The sequence below is a fragment of the Labrus bergylta genome, chromosome 4 (genome assembly GCF_963930695.1).
Source record: "Labrus bergylta chromosome 4, fLabBer1.1, whole genome shotgun sequence".
Classification (NCBI taxonomy): Eukaryota; Metazoa; Chordata; class Actinopteri; order Labriformes; family Labridae; genus Labrus; species Labrus bergylta.
The window spans coordinates 18770431-18788854 of NC_089198.1; the positions used below are offsets into that span (position 1 = coordinate 18770431).

At 41.9% G+C, this 18424-nt stretch overlaps 1 protein-coding gene across 1 annotated transcript in view; it reads left to right on the top strand.

Annotated features, from left to right (window-relative positions):
* The first annotated feature begins 75 nt into the window (after window positions 1-75).
* LOC109984025 (protein unc-13 homolog A) overlaps window positions 76-18424 on the top strand; it is a 32623-nt gene continuing 14274 nt past the window's right edge. The window contains exons 1-19 of the mRNA XM_020634004.3: window positions 76-399; window positions 4596-4625; window positions 4876-4975; window positions 7213-7330; window positions 7481-7604; window positions 8246-8316; window positions 8513-8555; window positions 8997-9026; window positions 10648-10861; window positions 12653-13771; window positions 13917-14019; window positions 15282-15325; window positions 15866-15944; window positions 16427-16432; window positions 16537-16611; window positions 16700-16919; window positions 17588-17815; window positions 18003-18144; window positions 18240-18409. Of these exons, the coding sequence (XP_020489660.1) occupies window positions 378-399; window positions 4596-4625; window positions 4876-4975; window positions 7213-7330; window positions 7481-7604; window positions 8246-8316; window positions 8513-8555; window positions 8997-9026; window positions 10648-10861; window positions 12653-13771; window positions 13917-14019; window positions 15282-15325; window positions 15866-15944; window positions 16427-16432; window positions 16537-16611; window positions 16700-16919; window positions 17588-17815; window positions 18003-18144; window positions 18240-18409 (2938 nt within the window). The 5' untranslated portion in view covers window positions 76-377. The remainder of the gene's footprint in view (window positions 400-4595; window positions 4626-4875; window positions 4976-7212; window positions 7331-7480; window positions 7605-8245; window positions 8317-8512; window positions 8556-8996; window positions 9027-10647; window positions 10862-12652; window positions 13772-13916; window positions 14020-15281; window positions 15326-15865; window positions 15945-16426; window positions 16433-16536; window positions 16612-16699; window positions 16920-17587; window positions 17816-18002; window positions 18145-18239; window positions 18410-18424) is intronic.

Here is an 18424-nt window from a genome sequence, read left to right on the forward strand (position 1 = left end):
TCTCCTCTCTCTCCCTGCCTGCTTCTCATCAGCTGTGACGTCAGGGCGGCGCGGCGCGGAGGAGCTGCTGCTGAAACAAGATGGCTGTGCGCGCAGGAGGAGCAGCGGCGGCGGAGGAGAGCTGAGTCAATGCAGAGGAGGACGGAGAGAGAGAGAGAGAGAGAGTGGGGGGGGGGACGGACGAGGAATTCACTCCTATGTGTCCTGTCTGAGGAGCAACAGCTCAGCAAAGAAACAAACCCGCGCTGACAAGATGGTGTGTTTCCGGGGACATTCAGGGTAACAGTTTGACGGATTGACTAAAAAAGGGACTGACCGAAACAAATCACGGAGCACTCAGCAGAGGACAGCCGGGGAGGCTCACGCCGCTATCAGAGATGTCCCTGCTGTGTGTGGGAGGTAAGAAAAATGGATTTAAAAGGCAATGAAAGCCTCTGTGTTTGATGTTTTTTAAAGTGTGATTTGCTCATGTGTAAAACTGCACCAGTTGTGTGACAGAGGCTGCGGACTATCAGCGCTGGAGAAAAGTGTGTGCATCCCGTGCAGCGGACCTTTTGTGCTGATCAGTCATTAAATTACACAGCAAAGCCCCTCTGCTTGTCTGAAAGGAAACACAACTACTTTAAAGTGGGGGATACTTTAAACGTAATTGCTGCTGAATGACATGTTTGTTAAATCAACTTTTAAGCTTCATATAAAGATACATTAGTGTAAACAGCTTTAAAAAAATAAATAAATAAAAGATAGGCTCATTTGTTACAAGCTGGCCCCAGTCGTGACAGTGAACATTAGAAAACATGCTACGGTGCTCTCTTGAGTGTCTATAAATGTCTACATGGAGGAGGAGATCCAATGTTTCCTTTCTAGGTGGATGCTGTTGCGTTTCTGTGTGTCATCCACTCTGTTCATTCATGCGTGGGCAGCCAGAGGAGGAGGAGGAGGAGGAGGAGGACGGGGAAAAGCCCTGCCGCTGACGCCGCCTCGCCGCCTCGCCGCCCGACGCCTCCCTCTCTCTTGCCGCGTTGCTGTAGTCGTGAGGGAATACTCGTGTTCAGCTCGAGGTGCAGCTCGTCACTCATCATCGTTTTCCCTGAAGCGATGCGTCACCTCCTCCTCCTCCTCCTCCTCCTCCTCCTCCCAGACTCCCAGAAAAGCACCTGATGCTGTCGACACTGTTGCCTCCCAATGCGATGAATAAGCATCTGCTTTGATTTCTCATGAAGTTACACCACTTCCAGCGTCACATCCAAGACGCAGCTATAGGAGAGGGAATCCCTTTAAAACGCAATATGTGGTTTTTCGAGTATAGGCCTGCATGTGTTGTCTTTTGGTGAAAAGACAGATCTTAAATTGGCAATACAGCAAGGTTTTGATGAGCAGTGTGTCCTCACTTGACTATATGGGGGGCATCAGGAATCTAATTGGAGCTGCAAATGGTCTTTACTGTTCAATTTATTGATCATTGGCTATAAACTCTCAGGGAATGGTAAAGTGAAACATCCTCTTTCGCACTGAACCAGGGTTAATTGATCGATGAACCCAAGACACGAAAAAAAAATAGCCCACCTATTTCATATTCAGTGAGTCATTTCTACTGCGTTGTTGTGTTTTTCCATTTTGAGATTTGGCTGCCCCTCTGTTTCTGACATTACTGAATAACTTTGTGTTCTGAACTGTTGGTTGAACACATTTGCTGTTACATCCTTGGTCTTTGAGATTTCTGATGTCTGTTTTTCTCAACCATTTTCTGACATTTTATTTAAAAAAAACACTGCTTGATTCATAGGGAAACAACTGGCAGATTATCAATAATTATAAAAGTCCTTTGTTGCACCCTACAACTATGGTTGAGTTTATTGCTTGTGGGGCCCAAAACCAAAGATGATTTGTTTTTGATTAAACATCACAGCGACAAGACAACAAATACGTCATGTTAGAGTTGATAATATCTTAATCTGTAATTTTTTTGGAAAAATTAACATTCTATCTAAAACATTAGCAGATGTTTTTCTGTCGATAAACAAATCAATCGATCAATTATGTGATCAAAGACTAGTCAGTTAATTAGTATATCAAAGTTTGTCCAAACCCTAGATGTATGTAGTAGGTTGAATGATGTGGGTTTTAAAGGACAGTTAAGGGGGTGTCAAAGTCACCTTTCATGCATTAGGCCCATTATGGATGCTGCCTAACCTTGTCTGGTCCCTTCATGTCCATCACCTGACTGTCCCCCGCACTGAGTCAGTCCCTGGCGTCATTAAGACCCTGTGTGTTATTCATTCATAAACATTGGCTGCGTCTGTCAGTGTCGTAGACTACGAGACTTGGCAGAGAGCCCTCTTTCTGTTCCTGTTACATCATTCATGCTTACCTGACTGGGGCTATTTCTGGCCTCCACAGTACTTTGTGCCTCTTGAATAGGCAGCATTTCTTTGGAGCAACTGCAGACAAAGCAGAATCCAGACACAGATACCGCTTTAAAAGCTTGGCTTCTTTTCCTGCAGATGCTCCTCCTCATGCTTTCAAGACCAGTTTTAATCATCTTTATTGGGACATTAATCTGGAAGTGTGAAGTCTCTGTCAGCAGTTGCAAGGACTTTACTGCAGATCTGCATGTGATCCTTCAGGATAAGATACTGTCTGTCTCAATCATATCAGCCCCACAATGTTGTCACTTGATGGCAGAACTCAGCTCACCCACTGCCTCTTTTACATTTTCTGACAGTTCAAGTTGAAGGGTTTGCTTGATTCCCTGTCGAGTTTCTGTTTTCTTGGCAGTCCGCTTAATTCCCATAAGTCAGAGTCTGCTGTGTCAGTAGTCTTTGCAACCAAAAAAAAACAAAAACAAAGTTGCACAGAATTTACTCTTGGCCCTTACAGACTGTGCATCCCCTGATTAAGGAATGGAAAACCCCCTTTGATTTGATGTCCTTTAAAATAAGATTGCAGTAGATGTTTATAACTTTGACCTTGTTTTCTGAATCCAGGCTTCTAGTCACCTATAACCTACATTTCAGCTGCTTGGTCTAATGTTGCAGCCCCTCACAGGCTTAATGTGTGTGAGTTATGACACTTGCATGGACTGTATTTGTATGTGTGTGTTGTCCTGTCTGCTTAGATCCATGCAATTGTGACAAAAAATAGTGTTTGCAGGGCTTGTGAATTATAACTCACCCTGTCAGAGAGATTTATGATTGTGTGCTATTATTAAGCTTCAGCTTTCCACTGTCGAAAAATCCAATTCATTTTTTATTGATCCTCCTCCAGTGCTGATATATTTCCAGGGCTGTTTTTAGTGTTGGCACTAAAACACAGCAAAAAGCAGGCTCTGATGTGGTCTGCCTAAACTATTTGAAGTTCCCCTGAAAATATAATGCTGTTCCTTCTGCAGTGTGTTGAATTTTTTGATTGTCTTTTTGAAGCTACAGCTACTTTGAGCACATACAGGATGTCAGAAAAGATGCTATGCTGGAGCAGAAGTGTGTGTTAAGCGTGTGCTTTGTTTTCGTATGACATCAAGGCTGCTGAAGTGTTTTCTTATTGGTATATGTGCGCGTGCACTCCTTGCTTCTTTAAGATGCAGATTTAGCCTCAATTTGTATGTGTTGCTTCACAGATGTGGTCACTGTGGTTTGTTCTTGTGTGAAGGTAAGATAATAATCTGTGGTCTTTTCCTTTTTCCCCCGGGGGTAATAAAGGTGTCAGGTGGTTTACACAGCAATGTATTGAGCTCTTTATGAATACACGTTTGTCCTGTATGGTGTGGAAACAACTGCAGTGTGCTGTGGTTATGCTAGAGCATGTGGAGAGCAGCGGGTAGTAGAGCTTAAAAAATGTATGTGTGAGTTACGTCAAAACTGGTCTGAAAGTGCTGCAGAGAGAGAAAGAGCTCTAACTGCATACTGAAAAAAATTCAACAACACTACTCTCTGAATGCCTGCAAAATAAAGACAAAGTTAATAGATATGACTTGGATGTTGCATGTTGATGTGATTTCTGATGAAAGTCTTAAAAAATGAACAATCATTTCTTTTTATAAAAACATTTTAAGAAATAAAATGTTAGGACACAGGTTATCTTTTCAATATGTGCTCGCTTTTTTATTTTTATTTTTTTTAGTTGTCATCTACTTTCTGTTTCTGTGTCCCACACTGATGAAGCACAACGGGAGAGCTGCCCTTGTTTTTACAGCACTGTGTGTTTCTGTATTTTGCAACCCCACTCAGTGCCAACATGTCTGGACCTTATGGCCAAATATGCAGAGCAATAACTACAAATCTGCTTTATAGGTGTAATTTCAGTGATTTGTGAAAACTGCCATTTAGTATGTTTGATGTGCATTGCGTATAACGTGCCAGATGGTGGTTAAAAGAAACATATCTCTGATGTAATCAATTCTTAGTCAATGTTGGGGTTTTTCCAGGTATTACTTTTGTTTTTATTAAAAAACTCAGAGACAGTTTTAATGTTACACACACATATCCTTTTTTGGCCTATTAGATGTGTAAAAGGCAGAATAGAAGAATGCTTGAGCTTTCAGAAATGCAAACAGATGGTGTTCCAATGTGTGACTTTGTCCCTCTGTGTTTCCACAGTGAAGAAAGCCAAGCTGGATGGACCCCAAGGTAAGACCATGAATCCTGGAAATAATAAGAGGTGGATCACACAGGGAGGAGAGACTTGCTGTTATGTGACAAAAATGTATAAGCAGTGTGCGGACACATAACATGCTGCAGCCATGAATAGAAATAAATGGATGTGAAGTTAGTCGTCCTGCAGAATATCACTTCTATATGTCTCAGGGACTGCATTTCATTTGTTCTATGCAGAGGTGTTTTATTAACGCTTGTCTTCCTCCCCCCTCTTTTTTCACAGAGAAGTTCAACACTTATGTGACCCTCAAGGTACAAAATGTGAAGAGCACAACCATTGCTGTCAGGGGCAACTTGCCCAGCTGGGAGCAAGACTTCATGTTGTGAGTCCTTCATCATCTTCACACAAAACTCTCTGTCTCCACTACTTCTGTATCTCCTGCTCCCTTGCTCCTTCCTCTGCTTTCCATCATCTCTCCTACTCTCCACTTCAGCTGAGTACATCTTTGTTCTTCTCTTGTTTTTTTAATCAGCCTTTTTGCCTCCTTTCTTTTACACTGCTCCACCTCAAGTGCCCTTTATCCTGGCATTGTTTCACAGAGCTCTTCCTTTCCACATCCGCACCTCCAGTTCCAGTTAATGCTCTTTTTCATCTGCTCTCCCCTGACATTCCTACACTTCTCATCTTCCTTTTCAACCTCAGCACCCTCCCAGCCCCTCTTCCCTCTCCTCTGTCTCTTCCTCCAAACCCAGATCCTTGATCTTCATCTGCTCCACCCTCCCTTTTTCCTCTCATCCCATTTCAACCTTAATTTTTCCAACATACCCCACATACATGCCTCTTCTCCCATTTCAACTCTCTAGACACATTCAGCAGCATTTGCTATTTTTAAACTTGTTTAAGCTGATGTTTCTATAGAACATTCAATTAAACATTACACAACACTGGATATTTCTCATGCAGTGAGATCCAGTGTGGTATTGACAGTGTGGCAGCATTCGGGCGATTAATGCTGAGAATCGTTTTGCATGTGGGATGCAGCAGGCGAGCTGACTGCGGAGTCTTCTTCATCTGTATGATGTTCGGAGGCGTTGAGCATTGTACCGGGGTTGCATCAGTGAAGCCCTGTTATGTAATGTTTGGGCTGCAGAGAGAGCCTCATCCCCTCCTTCAAACAGCCTTTAAATGACTGCGCCCCTCAGTCATGAATCAAACATCACGTTTCCTAAAAGGAGTCACCACTGAGACGGGAAATCCAGTCCCCCTATTTCTTAATTAAAGTTCCCACTTTGTCCCTCCAGGCATGCGATACAATCACCTCCTCCACTGCCTTCATCACACTCTTCACCTCGCTCTACCTCCCACTCCCTCTCTTTCTTTCCTCCGTGTCCTGCTCCCTGTAAATGTTTTATGTGACATTCTCTCAGGCTCACTCCCACAGAGAGGTGTTTTATATTTGTCACAGTGAAGCCCACCAGTAGTTACTGTGCATCTTGTGTGTGTTTGAGTGTCAGTGTGTGTTTAGCACTTATCTTTAAACAGCAGAAGTACTCGGGTGCTTCACTTGACTTAAATAAATAAACTAAACTAAAATTAACAAACACGGACGGCTCTTGTGAATGAAAGATAATATACGACATTATTGGTGTGTTATTAAGTGTCATTTAACTGCTGTGGCTGACAGAAGTAGACGTACTTTGAACTACTTTATAAATGTAGTTTATTGGTTCTAAACATAGCAGGCCATCCAAAGGTTCACAAGATACATTTGAATTAGAGAAACGATTGGATAATTTAACTCTATTTTTAATATTATTATTCAAATAAACCATCATTTTGAGGGCCCCTTCTTTGTGGTGTGACTGTCAGACATCTGACAAGTCAATGAAAAACTCATTAAATCTTTGTTCTAGTACAGTCCACAGTGCTGAAATATATGGATATTTAGAGTCTTCTTGTCAATATAAATGTTGACTCCAATTCGAGGGCTGCACAGTGGTGCAGTGGTTAGCGCTGTTGCCTCACAGCGAGGAGGTTCCCTGGTTCGAATCCTCAACGGAACAGGTTTCTCTGTGCGGAGTCTGCATGTTCTCCCCGTGCATGTGTGGGCTCTCTCCCACAGTCCAAAGATATGCTCGTTAGGTGAATTAGATCAATTGGTGACTCTATATTGCCCCGTGAATGTGAGTGTGTCTCTATATGTCAGTTGTGAGATTGACTGGCATACAGTCCAGGGTGTACCCAGCCCAATGACAGCTGGGATTGGCTCCAGCACCCTCCCGAATGGGAAAAGCAGTACAGATAATGGATGGACTCCAATTCGTAATTAGCATGAACATTTCTATTACAGTAAACATGCTAAAACAGATTTATCTGTGATAATCCCCTATTTGTCTGATGATATCAGATGATATATATATATCAGGCAGGCTCCAGTAAATTAAGAAAACATTAATGGAAATAGGCAAGAAAGTAAAGTACTTCAATAATGTACTTATAGTATAGTAGTATAGTAGTTGTGTCAGTGTCCACAGCAGTGTTTGAATGTATTTTTCACTTTTAAGTCACCTAATGTGTGTCCTGATTTGTAACCTTGTCTCTTTGTCTCTCTCTATCCAGCGAAATTAACCGCTTGGACCTGGGTCTGACAGTAGAGGTGTGGAACAAAGGGTTAATCTGGGACACCATGGTCGGCACGGTGTGGATCCCCCTCCGGAGCATTCGACAGTCTAATGAGGTTTGCCACTAACCACCACTGCCACTTGAGACATACTGTGGCAGAACACGCTGTACTCAGTTAGATTCAAGGGACTAACTCACTCAGAGTTGACCTTGTTCTCCTTTTGTTGATGAGTAAACTGCCAAATGATTGTTTTTTTGAACATAGGAAGGTCCAGGCGAGTGGCTCACACTGGACTCTCAGGTCATCATGACCGATAATGAGATATGTGGCACCAAAGAACCCACTCTTCACCTGGTGCTGCTCGACACACGCTTCGAACTGCCTCTTGGTGAGAAATCAATATTCACAGTGGAATCAGAAACTGATAAAAAATGAGACAGATTTTCAGATTAAAACAAATGAAATATAGAGCATCATCAACCCTCAGGGGAAGGAGCAGATGACTTAAACAAATAATGTCCGTCTGTGTGTTTTCACAGCAAACAGTGATATATGAACACCAATAATCTCTCTGGCTGATCAGTCAACCTGACCTATTTTCTGTGATATGTACTTCAGGCTCGATGTGTGCCAGGGAGAACCTTTGTGTCCTTTCCTTCTCAGTGATCAAGCTTTTTCTTAGAATTGATTGGGTGTTAATTTCATACTGTTTCCCCTTCCTCTAGTCGATACTGCCACCTGACTCCTCAGTTTGTGGAGCAGACCTATTTATAGGTTTTTAGCTTTAGGGCTTTAAGTGAAAAAGCAGGTTTTCAAAGTCAATGTCTTTGAGCAGGTCAAAAAGTAACTGTAAGTCTCTGGATGTTGTTAAAAACAGATCTGGGTCAAATATAGGAAAATTGGTTGGGGCTTACTTATCAGTTCTTGGGAATAGTTTGTAACCAAATATTTTAACAGACTACATACGTAGTAGAAGGTGCTCCATTAGGATGGTATTTTTCACCTGAGTTTGTCTACCTCATGTATCAGATATCCCTGAGGATGAGGCACGGTACTGGGCCAAAAAACTGGAGCAGCTCAACGCCATGAGGGACCAAGATGTAAGTTATCACCATGTTTGATTTATACCCCATCACATTTTCACATTTTAAGAACATGCCAACATGATTAATTGGTGGAGACATATGTTCAATTCAAAGCTGAACTTTATAGTTTGTCTGCTTCCTGCATACAATCATGAGATTTGTAAGTGTCATTTCTGATTTTTTATTTGTTTGATTCCTGTATTCATACCAGGAGGAGCAAGAACGCCCCCTCCGCGCACCAGGAACCCAGTGCTGTAAGTGACTGAGCCGTTTGTACATTTGATTTTGCTGAACAAGAGAATTATAATGCTGTTGAAATGTAATTAGATTGCTGTAGCTCAGCATGTGCATAATGTGTTTAACCACACATGGGTTGTGTCGGAGAGGTAAAGGGATCTGAATCACTCCACTGTAAAGGATCAATAGAGGTATTAGATGTCGGGAGGTTTAGCGCCTCCAGGATGCTGATGCTCTTCAACTATTGGTCCAGTCTGCCGAGCCTGCTGAGCCAGCTCTCTGAGGCCGCTTGAAGGACCTTGAGTCTCACCAGTGTCACCACTCTCTGTGCTCTCTTTCCATTCATTAGCTCCATGTGGGAACTTTGAAGCATTGAAGGCACAAATACCGGTACATGTTTATGTTTGGACTTCAGTAGGATTAGTTATCAATACTGACACATTTCTGTTTTATTGCAGGTAACTGGAGTCTTTGGGGAGACCAACAAAGTAAGTGTATATACAGTACACACTGTACAAAAGTTTCTGGATGGTCACATTTTTGTGTGATCTGCAGTCCACCGCAAAAAAGTTTGAAGGGAAAGTGCTGACTCTCAGATACACTGTGAGAATGTTTACATGCATATTGCATGAACAGTACAGTTCCACAGACATTTCTATTTATTGTAATGCTGTGTTCTTCATTAATTGAGAATATGAGAGTCTTCACTTTGTCCTTTAAGCACCCTTAAATCAGAACCAGATTCAAAATCAGTTTTTATTGCCACGTAAATTTACACATACAAGCCTGGAATTTGATTTGGTGTTTGAGTGCAAAACAATTATCAGAGGATTTAAGATGAGATAGTAAGAAGCTAGTCTGAATGACAAAAGTTTAATTAACATTTCCTTAAAAAGTTTATCCCCCTATTAGATTGAAGTGTTTTGTGTCTAGCAGTTAGTTTGGTCTTACTGTCAAATGTTTTTACATACTTTTCACATAAGTAGAAATAAATATGTCCAAATAATTAAAGATTTCACTTTAATATTTATATTGAAAAAGAAAATAATTTTAAACATAAAAATGACATTTTTGGGTCTTGTTATACCGTTACAAAAAGGCATACTTGTCACAATGACTTTGAATCCCAACTGATGTGAAATAAGTGAGAGGTACTCACTAAAGGTTCTTGGCTGAATATTATTATTAATGTGCAGTCACATTTGCACCTAATCACTCCTTAAAGTGGGCCAATTATTTTCATGTTAATTTGTGATTTTTATATAACAGATATATATGTAAAGGAACAAGTAACTAAAAATAATGTTTTCTTTCTATCTCTCTCCCTCTCAGTCTCTCTTTCTCTCCTGCTGTGATTAGCAGATGGTCTTATATAAGTGTCTGTCAGACTCACCCACACAAGTGCAGCAATTCATCTCACCCCCGATCACAGAGAAAAGGAAAGAGTCAGGGGGTAAAGATAGATTTGGGAGAGAGAGACGGAGGGGGGGGGGGGGAGACTGGACACAGTTGAAAGGAGAAAAAAAGTTTGATACCTTTAATTAGTGTTTTCACGCCTAGACGGATGAAGATGGAGGTGTAAGCGGTGCAGTCGCTGCCTTCGTCAGAGTGCGAGGGCCGGCGATGGATGGAGATAAATGATTAATACATGCTGGTTTCAATTTTGACTGATTCAGCAGTGTTAAAGTCTCTCTTCACTTCCCTCTTGGATGTTAATCTCTGATCTATGGACACCACAAAAAATTAAGAATCAGCTTTAATGAGCAGGAACAAATTTATGTTCAGTTATAATGATAAGACAGAGGAAGAAGCTGTCGATAATGTGCACTATGTGCTTCATGTATGGATGCACTCTAAATGACCTACAGGGCTATGATGGGGTTCAGAAGTTGAATACTGCCATCTCACTTATATTATCTGCAATTACCCTGGTACTAACAGATTGGTTCAATGCTGATTAAGCCTTATATCTGTGTGCAACATGACAAGTTTCCAATTGGGACGAATACTTTCATTATGCTCTTTTTCTTGCCTTTATTTGCTAAAAAATTAAGAACTTTTTTCCTTTTCTCCCTCAACTGATGCATTCCTTCTCTTGCCTCTGTGCAGATGAAGATCCTGACAGCGCAGTGGATGACAGAGACAGCGACTACCGAAGCGAAACCAGTAACAGCATCCCCCCTCCCTTCTACAGCACATCCCAGCCCAACGCCTCTGTCCACCAGTATCCAATCAGCCAGCAGCATCGCAACTCCAGAAGTTACTCTTACCCACGCTCTGGCAACAGCCAGGACCTCGAATACAACCAACAGAGGACTGTCAGGTGTGTGTCTGCTAAATGTTATCGGGACTGAAGTTATGATTATATTCATCATTGATTATTCTGTCAAATTTAAGGATTCATTGTTTGGTATTACAATTACAGTGCACAAGGGGAATTCAGATTACTCGTTGTTTTTTTTAACCAACAGTTGAATTCCCATTCTGCATAAAGAGATGAAACAGAAACACACAGAAGATCCTCACATTTGAACTGGAAGCAGTTCAATTTAAGACAAGAGGGTCTGCACAACTAATAACAGAGAGATTAACACATGTAACATTTACAACTAAAAGAAATAAAAAATCATATAAATGCACCATTTACTAGCATAGTCTGATATGGTGGCAGGTTTATGGAATGATCTAGATTATGGTTGCTAATGTGAGAGTGTCAGTTTTGGGTCTATTTGTGATACTGTTGTGTGGCACTGGCAATGATTTGCCATCTGGCTGCTGCAATGCCACTTTTAGCCCCAGTGGCTGTTGTTATGCATTACATGCACATTGTGTTGATATAATTTTGGATGTCATTTCATTTTCTCTGAACTGACGAATACATTAATTAATGAAATAACTGTTGTTTCATTAAATTAAACAGGGATGATGTCTTTTGGGGCTGTAAGGATGTTAAGATCAGTGCAAATTTAGAAAGAAGTTAATAACTGACGTCTGTTCGTCTTAGGAGTGAGAATTGGTTTAATAATGGTATTTTCTCTCTTGGCAGACCTTTTCTCTTGCCATAGTGAGAATAGCTAAAGTTTTACAAATTAAATTAATATTTTCTCTCTACTGTTCACATATCCTAGGAAATGATTGTGGTGTAACTGTTGGCAATACCAGGATCCTAAATGGAATTCAGCTGTTTGTTTTATTTTACACATGTGCTCTTCCTACGTTGATATGTCAAAAAATGCCATAAGTGAAGAAAGCCTATGAGTGAACGAGAGCAGTCAGTGAAAGTCTGTCATGCATTGTGTCCTTCATGGGATGTTCAGACCAAACACTTTTTCTCTTTCAGAGTTGTTTACAATGCAGCTACATTTCTCAGCTGTTATTGACATATCTCTCACAGACTGGGAATGCAACCATGCATCCCTTACCTCCCGCTTTATGAATAATTCAACTGGCAATCTAATGGTCAATACTGCACATAAGATTAGCTGCTTTTGTGAGTGTATTGGACAGCCACCCCCCCTTCCCATTCTTCTTCATCTCCTCCTCTCAGCTCTCTAGACTCTCTTCATCCCTGCTCTCTTCTATTTGTCTCTGCGCTTTACCACTCCCTTCCTTCCTGTCTTCACTATCTTCTTCTCCTACCATCCATCCTCCTTCCTCTCTGTGCCTCTTGTTGTTTTTAATAGTCCCATTCATCAAGGAGTATAAATACTTTTTCCCTGTTTGCTACATTTCTGGATGCTTGTGCTTTTTTCTTTTGTCAGCTTTTTGGAGGCCTCTCACCTTTCTCTTCTGCTCTATTTCTCTCTGCTTGTCTGGTACTCTTGTATCCCTGGTGCTTTTCGTCGATTAGCCATCGGCATGGTTCCTGGCCACTCCAAGACATATAGCAGAGGTTTTTTGTAGGGCTTCCCAATAGAGTACAATGTGCACAGATTGTAAGGTGGTACTTGAGATTACTAGTCATCATTTTATATATGTACATATATGTGCAATACTAACCTGAATTAAAGTGACTCTGTGTTCACTGCAAAGTTACATCCTTCTTAGACTTTAGTAATAGACTTTAGTAATAACTCTCTGGTTACTGTTTCCTCCTCTCCTTTCCTCCCTTCAGCCCCTCAGGGAGCTACGCCTCATCTGCAGAGCTAAGTCGTTGCAGCAGTCAACTGAGCGAGGAGGACTACGGAGGCGAGTATGGAGAAAGGGACCCTTACGACGAGAATGACTCCTACCACTCCTGCCACTCATCTGTGAGCTACAGCAAAGGCTCTCCAGACTGGGACCCTGATGAGACCCAGGGGCAGTACAGTGACGAGGGCGGCTACAGCAAAGATGGAGGAGAGGAGGCAGCTCTCTATGAGGAGGAAGATGGAGGACTGTATGAGGGAGAAGAAGGAGGACTCTATGAGGATGAGGAGATGATGTATGATGATGAGGATTTGTACAATTTGGATGGGACCCTCAGTGAGGACTTGGAGCCTCCTTTCACCCCCACCCCAACATCAACAGCTCCCACAACTTTGGATGTACCTGGCTCCAGACCTCCTCTCGAAAAACAACCGTCTTTACATCAACAGCAGCCCACTTCTCAACCCCCTAACCAAACACCCAACCAGTCTAATCCTCCTGGCATGCCCCCATCAGCACAGCCCACTTCTGGTCAACCGACAGCCCAACCTCTTAAACAGCCCCTTCCCCAAACACAGCCTCAGCCTCAGCCTCAGCCTCAGCCTCAGGCAGCCCCCTCCGCCACTTCCTTCTTCTCAATGGCCAAACCGTTAACTGCTGCGGTCACAGGTTTGGCCTCTACTTTCCTGTCTTCTGTTCCCGCAGCTCAGCCCGCCCAGTCTCACCCTCCAGCCTCAGCCATTTCTCAGCAACAGCAGCCTCCTGCAACTAGCTCTGTCCCTCCATCTCACCCAGCCACCATGGCTAACTCAGCCTCCCAGCCCCCCAACGCTTCTCTGGGCCCTCCCTCCCAACAGACCCCTGCCTCTGGGCAGCCTCAATCCCAACCCAATGGTCCTGCTACCACCCAGTCAGAACTACCCGAGGAACAGGATCTCTACCTGGAGGAAGAACCATGGCTAGAAGAGGAAATGGAATTGGAGAAGGAGGCCCCAACGCCTCCTGCTCAACTAGAGGAGGAGCTCCCAGAGGAGGATACAGATGAGCGTTTTGATGACAGCAGGCCGCCGACGCCAGTAGAGGAAAAAGAGATGCCTCCTGAGAGGTAGGAGAGAAGGATGAAGGGGAATCAGATCAATGAATTAACTAAAATAGACAACAAGAGAAAAAACACATTAAGTACAAATTCTGTAAATGTATAAAATGAAGATATTTTTACTTAAAATTAGAAACTGTTTTTCTATTTGTAGTCCTCCAGTCATAGAGGAGCCAAAAGAGCCAGTGGATCCAGCAGTCAGAGCCAAAGAGAACTGGCTCAGAATCTACAACAAAGTCTTAGAACAGCTTCGGGAGGTAAGACCACAAGTGTTTCCTAACTCTAGGTTTGAACCCCACCCTCACTCCAAATTCCAGTCCAGTCCATCCCAGAGCTGCAAGCCTGATTTAGCTCTATCCTGTCATATTAAAGATATTCCTGAGTTCAATAGACTCTAAAAGTGTCCACCAAGTAATTGAAATATGGATGTGTTGTGCATTATTTATTTGCAAAGGCTTGGTGCACACACTAAGCTCTTGAGTTCTATATACAGTAGATGGTGATTTTTGCTAGATACCAGAAACAAGGCTCAAGGTTTTCACATTGAAGAATTGCTTCTATTTTTGTTTTTTGTAAAAAAAACAAAAAACACTAAAAGCTTGAATGACAACAACCTTTTTGTTTTGGCTTTGTTAAAGCACCAAACCACCAAAACTGCTTGTTTTTATTGCACATTAAGTTTTGCTTGATCAGTTTTCACTTGCATATTTTATTCACATATTATGTTGCTGTTCATTATGTTGGAATTCAGTTGAACAAATAATTAATCACTTGCTTTGATGTTTATGTTGATGTATGTCGCGTTTTGTTATTTTACATTTTGCTTATTTTTCGTTTGTCCTTTTTTTGTTTGTTTCTTTGTTTGTGCCGACCCACTTTGTTTTCTTTCCAGTTTCATGTCATTGCCATAGTGACACTCGCATGCACTTTGCTCGGCCATCAATGGAGCATGCTGACAGGTAGGTATCCCAATTGGTTGCTTGAGAGAAAGAGGGGTATGCGTGAAACAGTTGACTTGTGGAACTTTTGACTGTCTGTAAACAGGCATCTTCACGCAATCATTCATCTTCATAAGAGCTTGATAGTGTCTTTTCTTCAGCAGATGTCACTCAGTCTGATTTAAGCGAGACATAATAAGACATGTCTGATTTTAAAATGAAGGGAAAATGGTTTGTGAATTGTGTTCATATTTACTTTGCTATAATTTTATGAAAAATTGTAATATTTATTTAAAATTTTGGTTATTATAGTTGAACATTAGTTTTATTACCAGTTGTATAAATTGTTCAAAGCATTCAACGGATGTTTGAGCAACAGCTCTGTGCAGGAGTTTTATCCAACCCAGCACCCTTTTAATGACTGATGTAGTAATACAATAATGGGATGTGTTTTAGATAGTGGAGGGACTGATAAACCACTTTCAAAATCGGTTAATTAAGGTCTAGTGATGCAGCCTCGTAAATAAACACCAGAAAAGACTGCAGGGATGATCTTATTATTCCTTTTTTATTTGTCTCAGGCCCGCGGGGAGACTTCCAACTCTCTGTGGTTTGGTAAAGGAGGGTGAGTATGCTCTGTCGATTGCTCAAATAATTTACTTCCTCTTACATTGAACACATTATAAATCACACAATGAATCAGTCAAGATAATCCAATAAATCAAGTAAAAGTATCCTCAGATTATCATGGAAACCTGCCACCCCGCCCTGCCTCAGATTGAAGATGCCCTTCTCTTGTCCGGGAATCCTCTGTTCTATTTCACTCTGATCCGCAGGCTCATCCAGCTTGTGGCATTTGGCCAGGCAGTATTGAACAGCGATGGGCTGCCCTGATTTAGCTGGCAGGTCATTTGTAGATGAGGAAAACCTCAGTGTGGAACTGAGGCTGCATACTAAAGAAGTGCAAAGTTGCCCAAATAGAAACCTAGCAATTTATAGCCAGTTGTGTGGAGTGTCATGTCACCTCTAAAAATAGAGGGAAATTTCATCTTCCCCATTGTAACAAAACACAATTTCATTGAAAAGTATATTGATGATATACTTTTCAAAATCTGCCATTCATACTGATTAATGTATTATGACTGATACTCTTTCTCCTCTTTAGAATGGGAGGTGCACTTTACAGTATTGACAGCATGCCTGACCTTCGCAAGAGGAAAGCCATTCCTCTAGTCAGAGATCTGGTGAGAAACGAACATAGACACACAAATCTGCAAATTATACACGGGTCTTGCCCTGGGTGACCTGGAGATCATTGGTTTCTCTTCATCTCAACTTTGTTTAAAAAAACAAGCATTCTCTTTTCCTGCCTTCAAGGTTTTATACATACTGTAGTTAGATATCCTCCTCTGGGAGCAATGTGTTTTTAGCCTACTCATGTGGATTTCAGATGGTAGCTCATTCCACAGCTGTGTCATACACTCGTACCATTGAATAATTATATGCTTGCATTGTATCTGTGGTGTTAATTTAATTGCAGTCATTAATCAATGTAGTGCCACTGGTCTCCTGGATGGCATACAGAGTGTTACATACATCAGATATTAGAGGCTGACACATACCGATATTGCATCATAACACTTGTACAGTTTTGAATATTTTTGTATCCATTTCTTTATCATTTTTGTCTCTCAATCCTCTTTTCATCGCTGCCTGGCGTCATCAGGCTATGGTGAGTACATGTTTACAGAAATCTAAACATGAAATAGTTTTTCAAAAGTGCCAGCACGGTTTAGATACAAACATAAACATTTTTCTCTGCTCTCTTGTTCCAAGTCTCTAGTGCAGAGCTCTCGTAAGGCTGGAATCACCTCGGCCATGGCTTCCACCACTCTCGGCAACGAAGAGCTGGTGAGTTTCCCTCAGTCCCATTCCCTTTTTCACAACCAACTTAGAATTTACAATGATATCAAACTTCTCTTCTCCACGCTCTTTGCAGAAAAGTCATGTTTATAAGAAGACCCTGCAGGCTCTCATCTACCCCATCTCCTCCACCACACCCCATAACTTTGAGGTGTGGACAGCCACCACCCCCACCTACTGCTACGAATGTGAGGGGCTGCTATGGGGTATCGCCCGACAAGGCATGCGCTGCTCTGAGTGTGGCGTCAAATGCCATGATAAGTGCCAGGATCTGCTGAATGCTGACTGTCTGCAAAGTAAGAGCTTTTGCACAAAAGCAGTCTTTCAAACATATTCATCTATTTTTACTCAGTTACAAAGACACACACACATACACACACACATAGGGTTTGCACACAAACTCTAAACTTGTTTTAGCTCCTCCTCTGTATCCTTCTGCCAGATTGACATCCCATTATTCTTGTCCTCTATCCTCTCTCACTTTCTCCTCCCTCTTCCTTGCCAATTTATCTCCTGAGTAATGTGCTGTCATACCTCTACCTCACTCCTCTCTCTATTCCACTCATAGCCTTTGCATCCATACTGCTCTGTGTAATTCAGCTCCACAAGGGTGACTTATTCCCATACTGTTTTTAGACTCAATCTACACAATGTATAATTCATTGCTCTGCTGTCTCCAAAGAGTCTCATAAGATCTTGTTGCCAAAAGCATCTGTTAGTCTTTTACTCTCCTACCAGCTCATTGTTCCTGACCAGATATGTGGTAACATGGATGATGTTTCCCTTTATATAGTGGAAGGTTTGGGGTTTGATTTCAGGCCAGGGATTGTCAAAGACAATAAAATTGATCTGATCCTTTCTTAACTTAGCTGTCAGCTTTAAAAAGAAGGAGGAGATAAGCCACTAGTCTGACATTTCTTACTATTGACCCATTGTCTCTGTCTTCATGCATCCATCTCATCAGGAGCAGCAGAAAAGTGCTCCAAGCATGGTGCAGAGGACAGAACCCAGAACATCATCATGGTTCTGAAGGACCGCATGAAGATCAGAGAGAGGAACAAGCCGGAAATCTTTGAGCTCATTCTGGAAGTGTTTGCCCTCGACAAAACAACGCACGGCACTCAAATGAAACAAATCAAGCAAAGCGTGCTTGATGGGACCTCTAAGTGGTCAGCCAAGATCAGCATCACAGGTAAGTGATGCTATTTTATCCTGACGGTGGGGTTAAAGGTTTGAGGCTCAAACATTGTACAGAATGTGAAGTCCATGTTTGCTGTTTTGGGTTTTCTTTTCTACCACTGAAAATGTTTTCTGAGGCTAATATTACAGCTGCCAAAGACTTTGTTTAAATGGACACACGTCTTTTCCTTCGCCCTCAGTTGTATGTGCTCAGGGTCTGCAGGCTAAAGACAAAACGGGTTCTAGTGATCCTTATGTGACTGTTCAAGTTGGAAAGACCAAAAAGAGAACCAAGACCATCTACGGCAACCTCAACCCCGTCTGGGAAGAAAATTTCCATTTGTGAGTACCAAGAAAAAAGTCTCCATAGCAGTTTTAATGCAGATATTTTATTCTGTGTTTTAGTAATGACTCACCTCTGTCTCTGCTTCATCCAGCGAATGCCACAACTCATCTGACCGCATAAAGGTTCGTGTGTGGGATGAGGATGATGACATTAAGTCACGTGTGAAACAAAGGTTTAAACGTGAAAGCGATGACTTCCTGGGTCAAACCATCATTGAAGTCCGGACTCTGAGTGGGGAGATGGACGTTTGGTACAACCTAGGTATGTTATTTTAAG